Source organism: Aquila chrysaetos, chromosome 24 (assembly GCF_900496995.4).
Source record: "Aquila chrysaetos chrysaetos chromosome 24, bAquChr1.4, whole genome shotgun sequence".
In the NCBI taxonomy this organism is placed as follows: domain Eukaryota; kingdom Metazoa; phylum Chordata; class Aves; order Accipitriformes; family Accipitridae; genus Aquila; species Aquila chrysaetos.
The window spans coordinates 18,963,558-18,980,392 of record NC_044027.1 but is presented as its reverse complement, the minus strand read 5'-3'; the positions used below and the strand labels follow the sequence as shown (position 1 = coordinate 18,980,392).

The following is a 16,835-nucleotide window of genomic DNA, read 5'->3' as shown; positions in this document are numbered from 1 at the left end:
GCACTTTGACTGTATTTTCTGCATGTTCTCCATATTTTACCTCCACTTCATGTCATTGATCATTCCTGTCCTAGCTCAGTGGAAACCAAACAGGACTTTTATATACAGATACTGGCCTGGCAGTGCTGAGGAGAGGATAAGGAGGTCGGTTCAATCCCAATCATACTTTCCAGTAAAAGGCTGGACATGTTCCTGACATGACCTTATAATCCCTAGATGACTAAAACAGATGTCTAGGCCCAGCAGATCTCCAGGCACCCATTCCAGAAGAAACAGAGAAATCTATTTTTCAGGGAGCATAAGAAATTGTATAAAAGGGTGACTTCTGGAGCCCAAAGACATGTTCATGTGAACTTGAAGAATCCCAGTATACTCAAGTATATTCTTTGGCTACAAAATAAGTTTTCAATGTGGAAAAAATAAAACAAAACAAAAATCCCCATCAGTGTGATAGACTCTTTTGTTACCTCATCACTTCTTGCACTTTCAGGATGGATCTGCTTTCTTCAAAATTTCTAAGTAAGAATACTCATGTACTGTCGTCTTCTTCCACATTTTGTTCCAAAGGTACCTGGCACTTCAACATATTAGTATATTCCCCTAGGTATACTTCTCTTTTGCCTAGATGTACTTCTAAAGCATATAGAATGGAAATAAAGCTCTGTGTTTCTTCTGTATGGGCACAACCGTAAAATTCAGAACTTTTCAATGGAGAAAATGGTTACTATAATAGCTGAAAACTTAATTACATGAAAGTGCACACACTTATAGCTCTTGTGAATAAATGCATACATACATATGCACAGGGAGAAAGAAGAAAGGAGACAAGAAATAAATAGAAGGAAAAACATATCCAGAATTAAATGCCTGTTTATCTTTCAGACAAGAAGTTTTCAGGCTTCAGATCTAACTGTGGGAGTGACATTTTGTTCAGTTACTTTTGCAATACAAGGGCAGGTCAGATTTGATCCAAAGTTACTGCATAGTAGCTGGGTAAGAATCAGGCACAGAAGACAAAAACTTACCCCAAAATAAGAGGAAAAGTGGCAGCAGGAGAGCAGCATTGTACGCCCTGGAGGTAGTTTTCTTTAATTCCATGACAAGTCTAAGAGTGGCTATTCTAAAAACCTCTGGGGAGAAACAGTACTTGGAAACTAGCAAATACCAGCTCTCCCCACATCACGGACTTTGGAGAATTCTCTCTACTACAGGCACTCGCTCCATGCTCTGCCGAATTGGGGACTAGCACTAACACAGTGGACAGAGTCCCTGTCCACTCTCGAATGCTTCACTCATGTTCCTGGAACAACGAGAAAACGCTGCCTGGATCGCACGGATTGAACTGCACAGGGCAAAGCAAGTCGGATTTACAGGCACAGCAGCGGGAGGGCTTACAGGCCCACGTGTGAAAAAAACCTAGGCTGTCAAAGGTAGTAAGAAATTGAAGAACTGAGAGATTCACCGTACAAGGCAAAAAGGAAAAAGGACCCTGTGTGGTTTTTTGCTTTCTGTTTTTTGAACTCCCCCTATATAATGAAGAAAACAAACCTGGTGTCTCCTCCAGAGTGTGGCAGGAGCTTAGAATTGGCCTGGGGACTGAGGTGGCTGGGGGTCATTTCTAGGATGCAGGCTTCTGTATCAGCTTATATTTACAAACAAATTTCAGATGAGGATCAATCACAATTTTCTGATAGAGGCTGCTTTGTTCAAAGAGAAAATAAGACAAAAGACAAAAGCACACTGTTAATCCCAAAGAGCAGAGTTAGTCCACATTAGCCTTTACTGCTACCTCTCATACAATACGACACGTGTGAACCCACAAGACAAAATGTACGCGAGCCCTCTTCCCAACTAAGGAACAGTTATAGAGATCAACATGAGAAGTATCCATGTAACACAAGCACCAAATCACATCACCACCTTTAGATGCATGTGTTTAGTTTTAGAAATGGAAAAAATTATCAGTGTCCATTGTTTTATGAGAGTAACTGGAAAATGACAGAGCCCACACTCAGTTGTGACCTACTAAGTACCTCTAAATCCACATCACAATTGGATTAAATTAACCGTAATGAGAATTACGTAGATTGCCTCACCCTTCCACTGACAACTAAAAATAGAAGTCAGGTAAGATGCCATACAAATTCCTAGTTCAAACAAGAAATATGCAAGATAGCAAGGAATTGGTGCAGACAGACCTAGACTGCACATGATGAAAACAACAGTAAACCTACAATGAGTAATTTATATTTTCTCAGCATCCTTGCAGAGCAGACAGAGGTTGATTGGCCATGTGCAGGGAAATGGGATATTTACTGCATTGTTTTTACCTTCAGTGCAGAAAGCAGAACAGTCACAGCAAGAGCGTTTTCACCACCAAAACACTGCAATTCAGGAACAAATGGTTCATCTCACTATCCTGCCTTGGAATGCTCCAAAGATGATATATCATGTGTTATCAACCTTATCTGGACCACCCTGCCCCCACTTTCATCTCTGGTGTCTTCAGTCTGTTTTTTCAAGATCAGCCTCAGTATTAGTTTCTTGCCAGTTACCACAACCATCTGGAACTCATTTCTCTCTCTTTAGACTCTCATTTTGCTGTCAGGGGATGTAACCAAATGCTGACATGTGCAGAATCTTTCTGCTCAGAAATTTTTTGCCTCACCTGCGTGAATTATCCTCCTAACAACTCACCTTTTCCAAATCAAAGCAAATACATATGAATCCATTGCGCAATTAACACTGCAAGAAACCACTGTTGTTCCTTGACTGAATACAGCCACTTCTGTGAACCAACTAGTGCAACACTTCACAACACTTGGGAAATAAAACTATCCATAGTAATTTATGGCTCATATGTCTACCTGAAGGACACGCTCAGCTTTCACAGAACAGAATTACTGTAACAAATCCCCACACATAAGAAAATGGACGTCCTCCCACAGAGGCTTAGGTCTCATGCAGCTCTGCTGCTACTGCTGTGCTGTGTGGCCTGTGGCACCTCATACACCTGACAGAGCCATTAGCTACTAAAGCCTTGTTACACACTAGCTAGACCCAGAAAGAGCAAAACAGTTCAGCAGAGGCTGAACGATTAAAAAGCTCCAAAGAGGAACATTTCTGGTGTCTCTCAGTACATTTGAGACAATGTCTCAAGCAGTAGCTTCTTGTGCTAGCGACTGAGTTTTACTCTGGAGTCTTCATTTGGTCTTTCTGTCAAGTTAATGTTGATGGGTTCGAACTGAACTGCTAACATGGCCAATGTGTCAATAATATTACACATGCAGGAATGCTATGAATGGTACCTTTTTGAAGGTACCATTTCATGCATTTGTCACAACAAGGTTTGGACTTGAGCAACCTGGGAAATGGCAGCAGCATATGGTTCTCAGCCAAAATCTTCCCCAGACAGAGGTGAGACTCTCATGTCTGTACCACATATTTTAAGTTCTGGGGTTGGAGCAGGTTACAAGGGATGATCTTCTTGAAAAAAGTGTTCATTTGTTCTCTATGACCACTGTTAACTGCTAGCACATCCAAGTGGTCTGCCAGGGCTTACGGCTCGTTTAGTGTCACTCAAAACCCAAATTAATGGAGCCCACATAGGTCAAGACATCCGACTTCCTTCTAATAATAAAAAATACCTTAATCCAGTGTCTACCTGTGAGGATATTAGAATTTAATTTTTACAACGTTCATGGTTGCAATTTGATGAGATTTTGCCAGCATAAATGGCAGACTATTTCTGTGCTGGACCATTGGGCATACAAAAGCCAATGTGGGTATTAACCAGCTTAGTCCAATTAAAGGACCCTAATGCAATGCTGTTAAGGCCCTGATTTGTTAGGCTTGACTACATTTCCAAAGAAAGAGCACAATTGGGTGGATTTGTTATCTAAAGCATAAGCTCCAAGTCCTTAGTCATCCTTGCTAAAGCCTTCCCCAAACTGGCCATGGTTTGTGCTACCTCCGCATCACTGCAGTCCAACGTCAGTATAATCTGCTCTTTAACATAGTATTAAAACTAGAGCCAAAGGACACAGCTGCTTTCCTCTGTGTAACACTCATTACAAGAGACTTAAGGACAGCATAACAGCAAGGCTTCTATTCTCAGCCAGTAGGCAGGAAACTTTGCAAGCCGGAAATGCATGCCATGAAAATGGGGCAGCAGTAAGCAAGCTGGATTAAGAGAAAAAGGAAAGAGTAGGTCTGGGGTACTCAGCAGAACCTTTCTGTCTTCTTATTCTATACTTTTTGGTGTACTTTCCACAAAACAATCCTATACATTTTTGTATAAACAGTTCAGAATGAACTGCGCAGCAAAGTACCTAAGCAAAACAGTCTGCACTTTCCATTCAAAGAACAATGTACGCTTGCCAGAGTTTCACAATCTTTCCTCACACAGGGCTTAAAATAATCCTAATATTACAGATTGGATACTAGAGCTTAGACATGTGATATGACTGCCAGTATCACAGACAGAAGCTGGTAAGAATAAAGGTATTCCTACCTCCTGTCACATGCACATGTTGTAGCTGCCTCAGAGGAGAGAGCCTCACCTTCCCCCCTTACAGTTCTGGAATCTCACCACTGAATATAAATCTGCTTTTCTGAATTGAACAAGGCAAGCTAACAGCATCAAAATCTTCTGACATTTTTTCCCCAGCTTCGTCCTCTGAGGGTTATTAGACACAACCATAAACAAAGGAGTCCATGCTAACAGTGCCTGCAGACTTGGAACTTGGGAAGCTGAGCTAGTAAAGAAACAAACTTCCAGTTGCACTCAAAAACAGTGTGCAAAAAATGACTGCTTCAGTACACTCTTTTGCTCTCAATCACTGCCTAAAACTGCCAGGTATATTTTTTAAAAGTTCAGCTTTTGGAATTTCAAGCCTACAGACTCACAGGCCAATTCTGTAAAGTGAAAAGTTCAAATACAATTTAGTGATGTAATGCTTGAGGGTTCCCTGGGGTCCAACCTCTAACTCGAAATTGGCTCTTTCCTGTAATAACCAAAGTTATTGCCCTTAACATGCATCGTCACCACTTTTCCATCGGGCCGCTAGATGTCCCTTCTGCACAGCGCAAATTCCAGCAAAGGCCATTGTGTGAAAACAGCAGAGTGGAAAAGAAATTCACGTATCACCAGCGCTACCAAACCAATACAACTAGACAGATCCTGAAATGCTGTAGGGCTGTGCCAAGCAGCATGCTGAACACTGTAAGACCTACTGCAACATCTACACATCAGAAGAGCCAAGGAAAAGTTTTGTCTGCAAGTCAAAACTTTAAGTTGCTATTAAAATCTGGTAAAATCACACAAAATTTCCAGTTTCAAGACATCCTATTTGCACTTCTTAGATACAATAAATTTAGTTTCCTATCACTGCTAATCAGAACTGCTGGCAAGGAAATCATGCTGCCTGATAAGAGTATTGAGCATATGACACTGGTCAGTCCCAGCTAATGGCAATGAAACAATTGGCATGACAAGAAATAGCAGAAAGGTTGCTATTTCTTGCTATGCAGTAACTCAATAGAGCAATGTAATGGATAGTCAGAGTTCTGACCCAGTCTCACTTTCCTGGAGCACAATAATCAATTTCATATAAAATTGTAGCGCTGAGGAAGAAGAGGGTTGGCAGTCTAGTAGGACAAAGGCATAATGAACATTTATTTATCAAAATTTCATAGGAAATATCTATGTGGGTTAAGACTGAATGTAGCATACAAATCCCATACGCTTAGGTTTGGGTCTAACTCTTCCCATACATGCAGCCCTGCAAGCCTGGCCATCGGGCGCCATCCTGTGGCAATGGACTCTCACTCCTGTGATGCACCAGCGACTGGCCTCAAATGCATGATTTATGTCAGTCACACAGCTACAAACAGCAAACGAAACCTCAGTGAAATCCTGCCTTAACTGAGAAACTGGGACAACACCAAATCCTCTTAAAAGAATATCACTTCTACACAGAAATGATATCTTAAGCAGAACTTTTTTCTAATCAGTATCACCAGCAATGTCTCAGAAGACTCCTGTATTTGTCTGCAGACTGTGAGATGAGGGAACAAAATTGAAGCAGATTCGCCTGAAGTCTCAAATCACCTACTCTGCCTTGCAACATTGGCTGATTGTGCAGAGATCTTCACTACATGCCTCATTCCAAAAAAGAACAAGTTGTAAGAACCGTAACAACGATATGTAATACATGCATAGTACCTATAGCTTCCACTCCAGCATATAAGCCCATTCACAACATACGCAGACTAGGCTGTAGGCCATACTTCTGCCAAGTTATCTCCAAAGGAAGTTACAGAAGTCAGGCTCTAACCATGTATGTACCCTTTGATCTATGTGAGACCCTGCTGGAGTGCTGCAGGTCAACTTTAAGCCCCTTTGATCCTCTTCCACTGCTTGCAGCTGCCTCGGTGGAGGTGAATCCCTTCCAAGGGGCCTCTTTTGGCAGGCGGGAAGATGAGAATGTTGATCAGCTAACAGGAAGCAGCTAACAGTGTAAAAAAAGGTCTCAAGCAAGATTTTCTGCAGTAAAATGTTATAGCAGGAAGAAGGATGTATCCAGTACATTGCCTGGATCTAAGAGTGTTTTGAAGTTGTGTTGACTATTGAGAGGCCTTTTTGCTGCTGTTCTTGTCAAAATGATCCAACATACTTCTAAATATCTCTTTTCACTACGACTATCGCTGCTTAGAGGGAGCCTCTCAAGCCACTGGAGGGCAGTGCTGGGCAGTTTTCTGATCTACCAGCCTAAAAACAAGCTTTGAAAGGCAACCTTCTGAATTAGCATACGTTTGTTGCACATGTCTGCGTTGCTGGCAACCCTAGAGTCATGGTGGTGCCTAGGGCGCTTAGCAGGCTTCAGGGGAAAACTAAACGCTCAGTCAGTACCAAAGGAACCTACAATCAGAGCCAAAGTAAGGGAGCTATGCCCTGCAGCAGAGCCTGGGTGAAAGGAACCTTGTAATGCAAAAGTTTGCGCTCTGTGAAGGCCAAACATGGGGGTGGGGGAAAAGGGAATTTTGGAAAAGCCCCCAGCACAACCTGAAAAACAAACACATCTAGCTGCACCATGTGAGCTGTGTGTTCTGAAGCAGAGTCTAGCCTCAAAGTCCTGTATATGACATCTATCTCTGCCATGGAAATGACACCTTTGAATACTGCACAATCAGCAAGCTCTGCCTCATTTTCCTTCCAGATGTAATCTCTGTAGTCTATCGCAGACTTCATGCACACAGTCTGCTCTGTAATGAGGCCTCTGGGAAAAACTGGACATTCTTACCACAGTAGGTGGCAGGAAGTAAGATGGATGCAGACCACAAACATGCCAAATGTTGAGGAATGATTAATTTTCTCCAAGAAGCCAAAGATGCAGGGCTCACTTTTGTGTATTTGCACCTTAACGAACACTCTATTCAAGAAATACTCCTACTACCTCCAAATCTAATCCAGGTAACTAAACAGACACATTTGTCAATATGAAGGCAAGGGATAACTGTACAGAAAGAGCCCTATGTTCAACTTCCTGACTCACAAGCTGGGGATATTGTCCAGCTACTTTCAATATCTTAGGCTTGTGACTTTCTAGGCCGTGTTTCACACCAGTATTAGCATAACCTCTGACTGTGCCACAGTGACACAGAATAGCAAACATCTCCCAAGTTAACTCCTGTTCTAAGATTATTTCACAGACTGAAACTCCTATGTGAGTCAATTGTTTCTTCTTCACAGATGCCCCAGAATAATGGCCTGACCTAAACTGGGTGCGCAAAAGTTGCTGGATCTGTTATCACTTCGATAAGAGGGTCTGGCAGCCTTGCAAGGATTACTGCAGCACATACTGGCATGTGAGTAGACATTTAATTTTGCTGAGATTCTAAATCCTGGTGTTTCCATTGCCATACATCTGTCAGATTGCTTAACAAACCTTTAAGAATGACAAACACAGATTTTTATATAATTGTTAACATTCAAGCTTGTTCTCATGGTCTTCAAATGGTGCTTCATCCCAATGTCAATAACACTGAAGTTGTTTCATAATTAGGACTTGAATAATTAACTTGTCACCACACTGGCAACAATTCTTCCAGACCTGTTTTGTATGTGTAGACCCCTCTTTAAGAAAATAAATATCATGTAAGTCAGGAAATTTAACTTACTAAGCATATATACTTGTACTCCTGACTGTTTTCTTCTGGCATGGAAAGGTTTCGATGATGACCAACTACATTACTACCACTCTGGCAGCACTAACGTCAGATCAGAACAATCTGAGCTGAGACACAATCCCATATTTAGTTAATGCTCTCATTCTCTATTAGTACTGCTGCATTGCTGCAAACTAAAATAAAAAATACCCTTGTTTGCTTCTAACTGCATAACTGGACCAGAGACAAGGGTAGGTGGCGGTTTTTAGGGCCTCAGCACTTCTCTCTGCCCTGAGGGGAGCTCTAGTTTGCCTCACTTCTCTTAGGGAGCATGGTTTATGCACATTTTTTACTTCATGTCTTGCAACAGCAGGCAAACCAAGCTCCTGCTGAGCTTCTGCGAAAGGTGATATTGATTTGCAACACAAGTGTTTGAATCTTTAGCCCTTCTAACTGGTGTGCTGAATGTGCATGAGAGTTCATCAGTACGTCTGAAACAAAATCTGCTCAATGGCCTCTGGAAAAAAAAAAAATTAAGCTTTTATAGCATGCTGAATTAAAACACAGTCTATATCTTGATTTATAATAAAGAATTCCAACTATGATATAATCAACTTTCATATACACAATACATTGCATTGCACAAGGTCAATATGGCTTTCTTGCTACAATGGGCAAAAGGAGATGGGATACCCTAGTCTGGCTGCATATTGCATCAGCTGTAATGACAACACACTGAATCAGTGGGAATAGTGCAGTTCTGGGTGTTTGACTGTGCACTTTACTATATGGAGCATTTTTAAGCTGAGGGCCTCTGCTGCTCATGCTGGAGTTCCAGAGTGATCAGTCCTGTGACTGCATTGCCAAAGGCCTCAGGTGTGGTAAGAGGAAGCAGCAGCTGCAAAGTCTGAAGTGGAAGAGTCCGTATTCACATGAGCACTCAAAAACTTACAGTAGAAAGTGACCTCAGCAGATTTAAACAGGGGAACTGTTTTAAACTTTTCCAACCTAATTCTGGACACAACCATAGGAATAGAGCACTCGTAAATCCTGGTACAAGCACAATGGTAGCTTCATTGGGATTACAATTGTTCCAGTAAGAGCAAGAATAAGCACCAAAGCATCTCTCTCCGATGAGAGGCATATAAGCCTTCTTATGAGGTTGTAAACAAAATATTCAACTGGATGGATCTAGAAACTGCCCAAGAACTATGGGAAGAAACAAGGGAAGAATTCTAGTAGTTTAAATCAGTTGTCTAATGCCAATCCAGCCTTGCCGTTCACCAATTATATGTGTCATTTCTGGAAAGAAACATGATAGTTGACAGCTTATTGGAACACTATCCATTTTATCCCTGAGAAACTCCATTGCCACTAAGTCAACCCTATATATACCCCAGTAAGAAGCAGCATCTTGTATCTTTAAAGAAGTTTTCCACACCAAGGCCAGCTTGTCAGCATCATTTATTATACTTGAATGCTTTATGAGACAGAAGCCACAAATCTGACAATTTAATTTTCATTTGCTTTGGGAATGACTGCGTATGCCAACCTAGCTATACTATCTGGGCAAATGACGAATCTTTCTGCTTCCAACTCAGCTTTAGGTCCTCCTCTTTCTATTACAGGACATGACTTCAGAAAAATTTCCTTTCCTTTATCTGTGATGGGAAGGCAAGCCAAAGTATAGATAGCTGAGCTTCCCATAATGGTAGAACAGTTGCAGAAATTTAATTTCACTCCATGGTATATGAATCGATCTCTGGATCTTTAGCTTTGCTAACCTGTATGTTCAGCGAGTCACAGATGTTTCATGAGGGTCTATCAGTGCTTTTCAAAAAAAATCTTTGGCTGAAGATTTAAACTCCATTTGATCCTAAAGCCTATTTAATGCATGACTCTGAACCAAGGGACTTTGCATATTTCTGCTAGTCTCACTTCCCAGAAGGTCAGTAGGGCAACCACACTGGAAAAAACTGAATCCAAAAAGCAAGGAGAAAAATCTCTTTAGATGTGTATGTTCTGAGAAAATGACAAAACACTGTCACTTGTACTATATGAGACTAAATGAAAATTTCTTCAATTCCATTTCTACCTCTCTGTAAAGCTTGTTAAAACATACGTTCCCTTTGCTTCTGCATTTCCTTTGATTCAGGCCAGACAATGTAACATGGAGATTAATCACTACACAGCACCCAGTATTTCTGAGATTTCACAGCTTCGTTTTACTTAGAAAGATAAAAAGTAAATCTCCAATACTGTCAACCATATGGGCTGTTATAACATTTCCTCTTATAACTTGGGGAATCATACAGCCATTTGCCTGAAATCTTGAATGAGCTAATGATTACTTTGAATTTTTCTTTCCTTCAAGAGTGCACACTACATGCAAATGATCCAGCACCTCTTATTATAGCAAACAACTTTCAGGAGTACACGAATGAGAAAACAAAAGCAACCAAAATGCACAGGAGAAAGCCAGGAATGCCAACACATTGTTTTTCTACCTTGAAACAGTTTCTTCCCATTGAGTAAGAGGTTATGTCCTTCAGACATTATTTTAAAATAGTGAATCCACTCCTGGCTATTAACTTCAACACTGATACATACTTAACTCCAATTTCCTTGTTTATTTCCCCTCAGTAACTTAACCCATAACTTAACCCTATTGAAAATTTCTGTTAAAATCATAAAGCTGACACTTTGTATTCCCACCACCAAATATCCACTGGAGTTAACACTGAAGTCAAAGCCACAGTTCATCCTCTTTCCATGACTTTAAAGCTCATAATCCTCCACTAAATTAGCCAGTAAGGACAGTGATTTGCTGATTCTGCGCAGCATAGGACTTGATCTCTTGTCTTTCTCTATTGCTTTACAGAAATGGTGCTTCAATTACAAGCACATCCTTGTGGGCTGATAGAATCTCACTGTTAGGTCAGAACAGGTTCCTACAATTGCAGAACCAAATAACTTATTTGGGCAGTGACACACAGGAATTGCCACAGCAGCAATGGACACAATGCTTCCCAATTCATTCATCCATCTTCAGCTGAAACTGAACTTCCGGGGGTGAAATAAGGTCAAAACAAAGTAAAGAGTGAAATGGAATCTGTCCGACAATAAGCCTGGTGTCAGGCATCCAATCCACAGAGCCTGACCAAGGACAAAACGGTCATTCTCTGTTAGCTGTGGTGGGATGTTAGGAATTTTGAGCAGATGTTAATAGGATGAATACATACTAGTCATACAGTCTCAGAATGATAATGCCTCTGAATACCAAAAGCATACTGATCTCCTTTAGTTCATAGTCAGAACATCTAATGGCTTGGGAGAGCAAGGAAACACTTGGGGGGGGGGGGGGGGGGGGGGAGAAGAAAAAGAGAAGATGCTTTAGATGAGAGAGTTTTATCAGTTAAAAAAGCCTTGGGCCACACAGGGAATGTTAAAATGCTCAGGCACAAACAGACACATACTGAGGGATGCCAAGAATGCACACTTTGCGCATAGGAATTGAAGAATGAATTTACAAAACTTGTATGATTATAACAGGTCCCAAACACCACTTCTTGGTAGAATATTAGAACCAGGAAGAACCTAAAGGGGAAAACAAATCCTTACTGCACTGTCCTGGTGGATCAAAACTGTGGGAAAAGAAAAGCTAACACCAGTGACGCAGAGAATGCAGATCCTGTTCAAAAGAAATTCAAAGGGAAATTCTTTCTATTTTAATGACCTCAGCTGTTATTAGTAATGCAGATCAGGGCTTTGTTCTAAAAGGAAATCTCATTTCTAACCTGCAGTGTCTTTTTCAAGTGAGACTTTTGAAAGCTCCTTTTTAAACAAGGGCTGTGTAACTGGGAAATTGAATTCATTCTCTCTGCTTTGATATCTATTTAGTTCAGCACTATACACACCATCAAAAGCAAAATGTTATCCTCCACTCTGCACTAGAGGGCCAAGCAGTCCAATGGCATACGCTCTCTGCTCCATGGTACCGATCCAATGTTTTCACCATCTCACAAAAGCGTGTAGCTCTTTGAAGGAGGACGAGACTCCAGGACAACAGGACTGCAAATTATCAGCATGTTCAGAGGTGTTTTTCTTTTTTATGAGCTACAAATCAGACTAAGCTACACTAACAGAAAGATCCTTGTAAAGTTCACTGTCAGCAGTGCCACCATAGGAGCATATAATAATTCTATGAACTCTGGTCAATAGTATTATATATCCACTGAGCCACTAAGGACATTAAGCAAACACATTGAAAAGATGAGAAAAGATTCCAGTTGTCCTGAGCTTCCCACTCTCTGACCGCAAAACCGCACTCTCACATCAAATGGGGAATGAAACTCAAGGGACATTTTAATCCTACACCCCTGCTCTAATTAATAATCCTACTTTATCAATATTTGATGGAGCTGTTATTGTGTCTCCTCTGACCATTACACTTCTCATATAATGCTCCGAATTATACTGCTCTATAGCAATGTAGTAGCAAGGTACTCCTTTCAAGGTAATACAGATAGAAAACATGGCACCTCCTTTCCTAACACAGTGCTTTCCAGAAGACCCTGCTTCAGGACTAGCCTATGAGATCAGCAGCTATAGCATAAGCAACTGACTAACAATTTATGCAAAAAGATATATCGACTTAGCCCTAAATGACCCCTCCCCTTTGTGGCCCACTAAAGCGCCATCATATGGAAAAGAAAATATATTCATATCCTGAAAACCAAAGCAAAACACAGATAATGTCGAGCACAATAGAGAATAGTCATTGTGTATATTGGCATAGAGAATCACAGTTAATAAGGCACAAAAGCAATTATGACAAGAAAAACTTAAAATTTTTTGGCAACTAAAGTGTTGAGGAAGAGGACGTAGACTACCCTGTGCTAAACATAACAGAAATGCCTGTCCCCTGCCACAAAACCTGCATTCATGTCACACAAACTCATTTAGATGAGTACATGATTAGGTATGCTGTTGTGGTTGCATTTCCACAGGGTTAAGAGGTTACTGCTGCTACCCAATTACTCATCGGCACAGTTCCACAAGAGAGTACTCCCCCTCTGCTTTGCATGCGTAACTGCAAATGCAATAACTCCCAAAACAGATGTTGTTAACATGATCAAGAATATTAACTCGGCAATTGCAACTGCTTAAACTAATGTGAATTGCTTAGGTAAAAGGCAGCTCAAGAACAATTACATGCAGCTACATGAAAAGTAAAACATTCCACAATCCACATCACACTCTTTAAGGATCCTCTTCGGAAAACATAATACATAGTCAAAATTCTCCATCAGTGCAGAATCATTAAGATTAGTGCCTGTTGCTGAAGAATTGAGACACAGGGAATACAAATTCATGGATATAGAAGGGGCTTTTTCTGTAGATTCTTCAGTCTCTCAGTTTCTGAATACTGTACCTTTCTTCTGCAAGGGACCTTATTTAAAACAAACATGAAAAGTAAAAGTAAAACAAACATTTAAGAGAATAATAACCTGCTGACAGAAAAGAAGCACCCAGCTTGCTTCTCTACAGGACACCTGTTCCCAAAGCAGAGGTATGGGCTGAAGTATGGCAACTTATTGGGAAGCTTACACTTTCTCATCAGATTGCACATTTTCCCAGTTCCAGGCTTTTACTGCATTATACAATGTTGGTATCATAACATGCAAGTGTCAATTCATGGAGAAATACAATGAGGGAGTAGAGAAGCAGATTAATTCATCCCAATTCAAAGCCTGGGCAATAGTGGCTTCCCTGCCTGAAAAGCAATACCAGAGCAGTTACTGTTCACAGGAAAAAAAAAAAAGAGGAAAGAAGTAGTCATCCCCAACCTTTGGTCACCACAGATTAATTGTAGAAGTGTGGCACCCTTCTTCCCTAGCTCCCTAATGGTCTCCCAGTAGTGAAGGGGAAAAAGGAAAGAAAGAAGTAGGGATGAAGGAAAAAGAAACCAGACAAAAGCAGGTTTGGGACTCCATATAGTTAGATGCGTAATTTATTTACTTGTGTATGTGTGAGGAGGCCAAGCCAGTTCTTCCATTCAGAGTGTACAAACCCGTAATTTCAGCACCTAGAAGTGAGTCTCCAAAGTTGCAAGCCCAGCCAGGATTTCTTGTGCTCCCATTCTGCATGGAGCCCAGTGGAGACAGAATTTCTGTGGAGAGCAAGGGAAAGGGTTGGAGTGCACAGAAATCACATCAAAGAGGTTTTTGCATCTTTAGCTTGTAGAACATAAAGCAGAGATATTAAAATGGGAAGATTAAAAGAAAAGTAACAAAGAAGTTTTGATGTATTAATGGGACAACAGGTAGCAGTCAAAGTGCCAGAAGAAGCCAGAGAGATTGCTAGTTACTATGTGTCTTCTACACTTACGATCTGACTCAAAGCCCGATGAAGTAATTAAAGATAGCTAGCAATTACAGTAAGCTTTGGTTCAGGCCCACAGAGAGCATGCTGCTAGGAAGCTTAGTCCTTCCACATTTCAGCAGATTGTAACAACCGTGAAATTGCCAAAGATCGGAAAAAACTATGGAGAGAGGGAGTAAGTCCTGAATAACATCTGTCCAATGAGTTAAAAACACTAGATGATGCAAGCTTTGAGGGAACTTCTTTGTTATCTGTTCTGTCTTTAGAGAGAAGAAAGATGTGGTTGCATTTTTTTTTTTTTCACAGCAACGATACAAGCACAGAACAGCAAACAGATGGAGGTGTCATAAGCAAAGTGTGAAAAAGAAAAAAAAAAAGAATAAAGCGAGAGTGCCTCTGCTGGAGATTATCATGCTGTGAAATCGTTTGTAATGACCTGTCAGAAAAATGCCTCAATTACTACAGGTTGGGATAAGCAACAGGATAAGCATAGGTACTTAACCTCAGAGACAGAAGGTCCCCAAGGATGGACTGGTTATCCACACCATAAAGCAAGGCAGGTCATAGAACTGGGGAGGCTGATGACTGCATGCAGTACAACAGCAGCCTGTATACCAGACTGATGGCTTGCTGTTGTAATCAACCCTGGCATGATACTGTTTATAGGAGTATTCATGCAAATTCTGAGTAGTGGAGCTCTTGAGACTTGTCAAGTGACAGAGTAATACTTTTGTTTGTTTGCTTCTGCCCACAAGTGGGAGTGGGGGGGAAACCACGGTGGAAAGTACAGAAGAGAAAACAGCCCATAAGTGGAAGGAACTAAATGTTATCAACATAAAATGGAAAAGGCTTAATGTGGACAATCAAAGACTACGTATCCCCACCACAAAATATGCTAGGCAGGTTTAACTGAGCAGTATGGATTTTGAGGGACACACTGTTTCATGTATAAAAAGAAGGTTTGGAGATGTTACAATTTAGTCTTTTTTGCCAGGAGGTCCTTTATTAAAATTGCTGTAAATGATAACTTGTTCAACTAAAGAAGAGGCTCCTTCTGCCATGAGCTGTCAAAGGACGTAAGTTTTCAATTCTGTTTTTGAAGGATGTTTCAGATATTGATTTCTACCTCATGCTCAACATAAGTTATGTTTTCTTCACAATTCTGGTGCTCAGACCAGAGAGAAGCAGCATTTTCCTGAATCTCTAAACAGATCTTTTTTAATGCAATGTTCTCTGAACAGATCTTCACAATACTTCTCCATGGCATAACCCAGCATTCATAACAAACCAAAGTATTTGGCAATACCGAATTGCTCAAAGAAATCTGAGACTACTTTCTGTTCATAGGTCTCCCTCAGGGCCCTGAGTGGGTTACAATAGCACAGAGAGTCATTCGAAATATCTTGTATCCAAACTGCTGGATGGTGATATAAAATGTTACATGCCCAATGTTTGAAACAAAAAGGCCGGCAGCACCTAAGAAATGCTTTCCCCATAGAGCACATTATAGCACTGGACCTACTGGAAATACTATCATGTGATCCAGTCACAAACTATTGCTCTAAAGAAAAGAAATCCAGAACAGAAAGGAACAGTGAGAAAGTTCAAGATGTAAGACTAATTTTTTTTCCCCCTTTTTATTCCATGTGTAAGCCAGTCTTTGTTGCAGACCTGTATGAGAAAACAGATATTATACACACTCGTTTGCTACACAGATACTATTCCTAGGACATGTGCTAGTCTACACAATTCAAGGCAGGAGGTTTTTTTATTGTTACTGTGAGATTTGTATGCTTCAAAAGGAAAAAAAGTTAGGGGTTTTTTTCCTTTGAAAAGGCTATACTTTACAAAGATGTTGCTAACAGAGGAAGTGAATATCTGCAGAACACACTGATATTTTCTAGTATCAACTGCAAATTAATTGGACTTTGTTATATAGTTATACTTTTTTCTAATATAATACTAATCGTGACAATCAGTTAGTACTGATTAGCATTTTGGTAGTGGTTCTCAATAGCTTCTGACTGATCAGGCTGTGGTCCCCACTGTTTCAAAAAACTATAGAAAAAAGCAAAGCAAAAGCACAGACAAGGCAAACACCATCTCTCGTTCACCGAGTAATTTAAATATTTGAAAGTAAGTGTGGCTTTATAATCCTTTAATTATGTATTGCATCTGAATTATGTAAGGAACAGAGGGCGTACAGGAATTCTGGTGGAAAGAAGCAGCACTGTGCAATAGTATTACCTCACCCAGGATAAGACATGAACATGCCCTACAAT

The 16,835-nt window shown here is 40.6% G+C and overlaps 1 protein-coding gene across 14 annotated transcripts in view; it reads right to left on the bottom strand.

Moving 5' to 3' along the window:
• Positions 1-16,835, bottom strand: part of CRB2 (crumbs cell polarity complex component 2) — a 74,785-nt gene that overhangs the window by 40,707 nt on the left and 17,243 nt on the right. For 10 of the 14 annotated variants that reach the window (XM_030001044.2, XM_030001039.2, XM_030001040.2 and 7 more), the window contains one exon: positions 14,243-14,341. The exons of 3 other annotated variants lie outside the window; for them this stretch is intronic. In XM_030001044.2, coding sequence (XP_029856904.1) covers positions 14,243-14,318 — 76 coding nt within the window. In that variant the 5' untranslated portion in view covers positions 14,319-14,341. Of the gene's footprint in view, positions 1-1,025; positions 1,267-14,242; positions 14,342-16,835 lie in introns of those variants that run through there. One more of the 14 variants, XM_030001045.1, reaches the window with a different exon arrangement.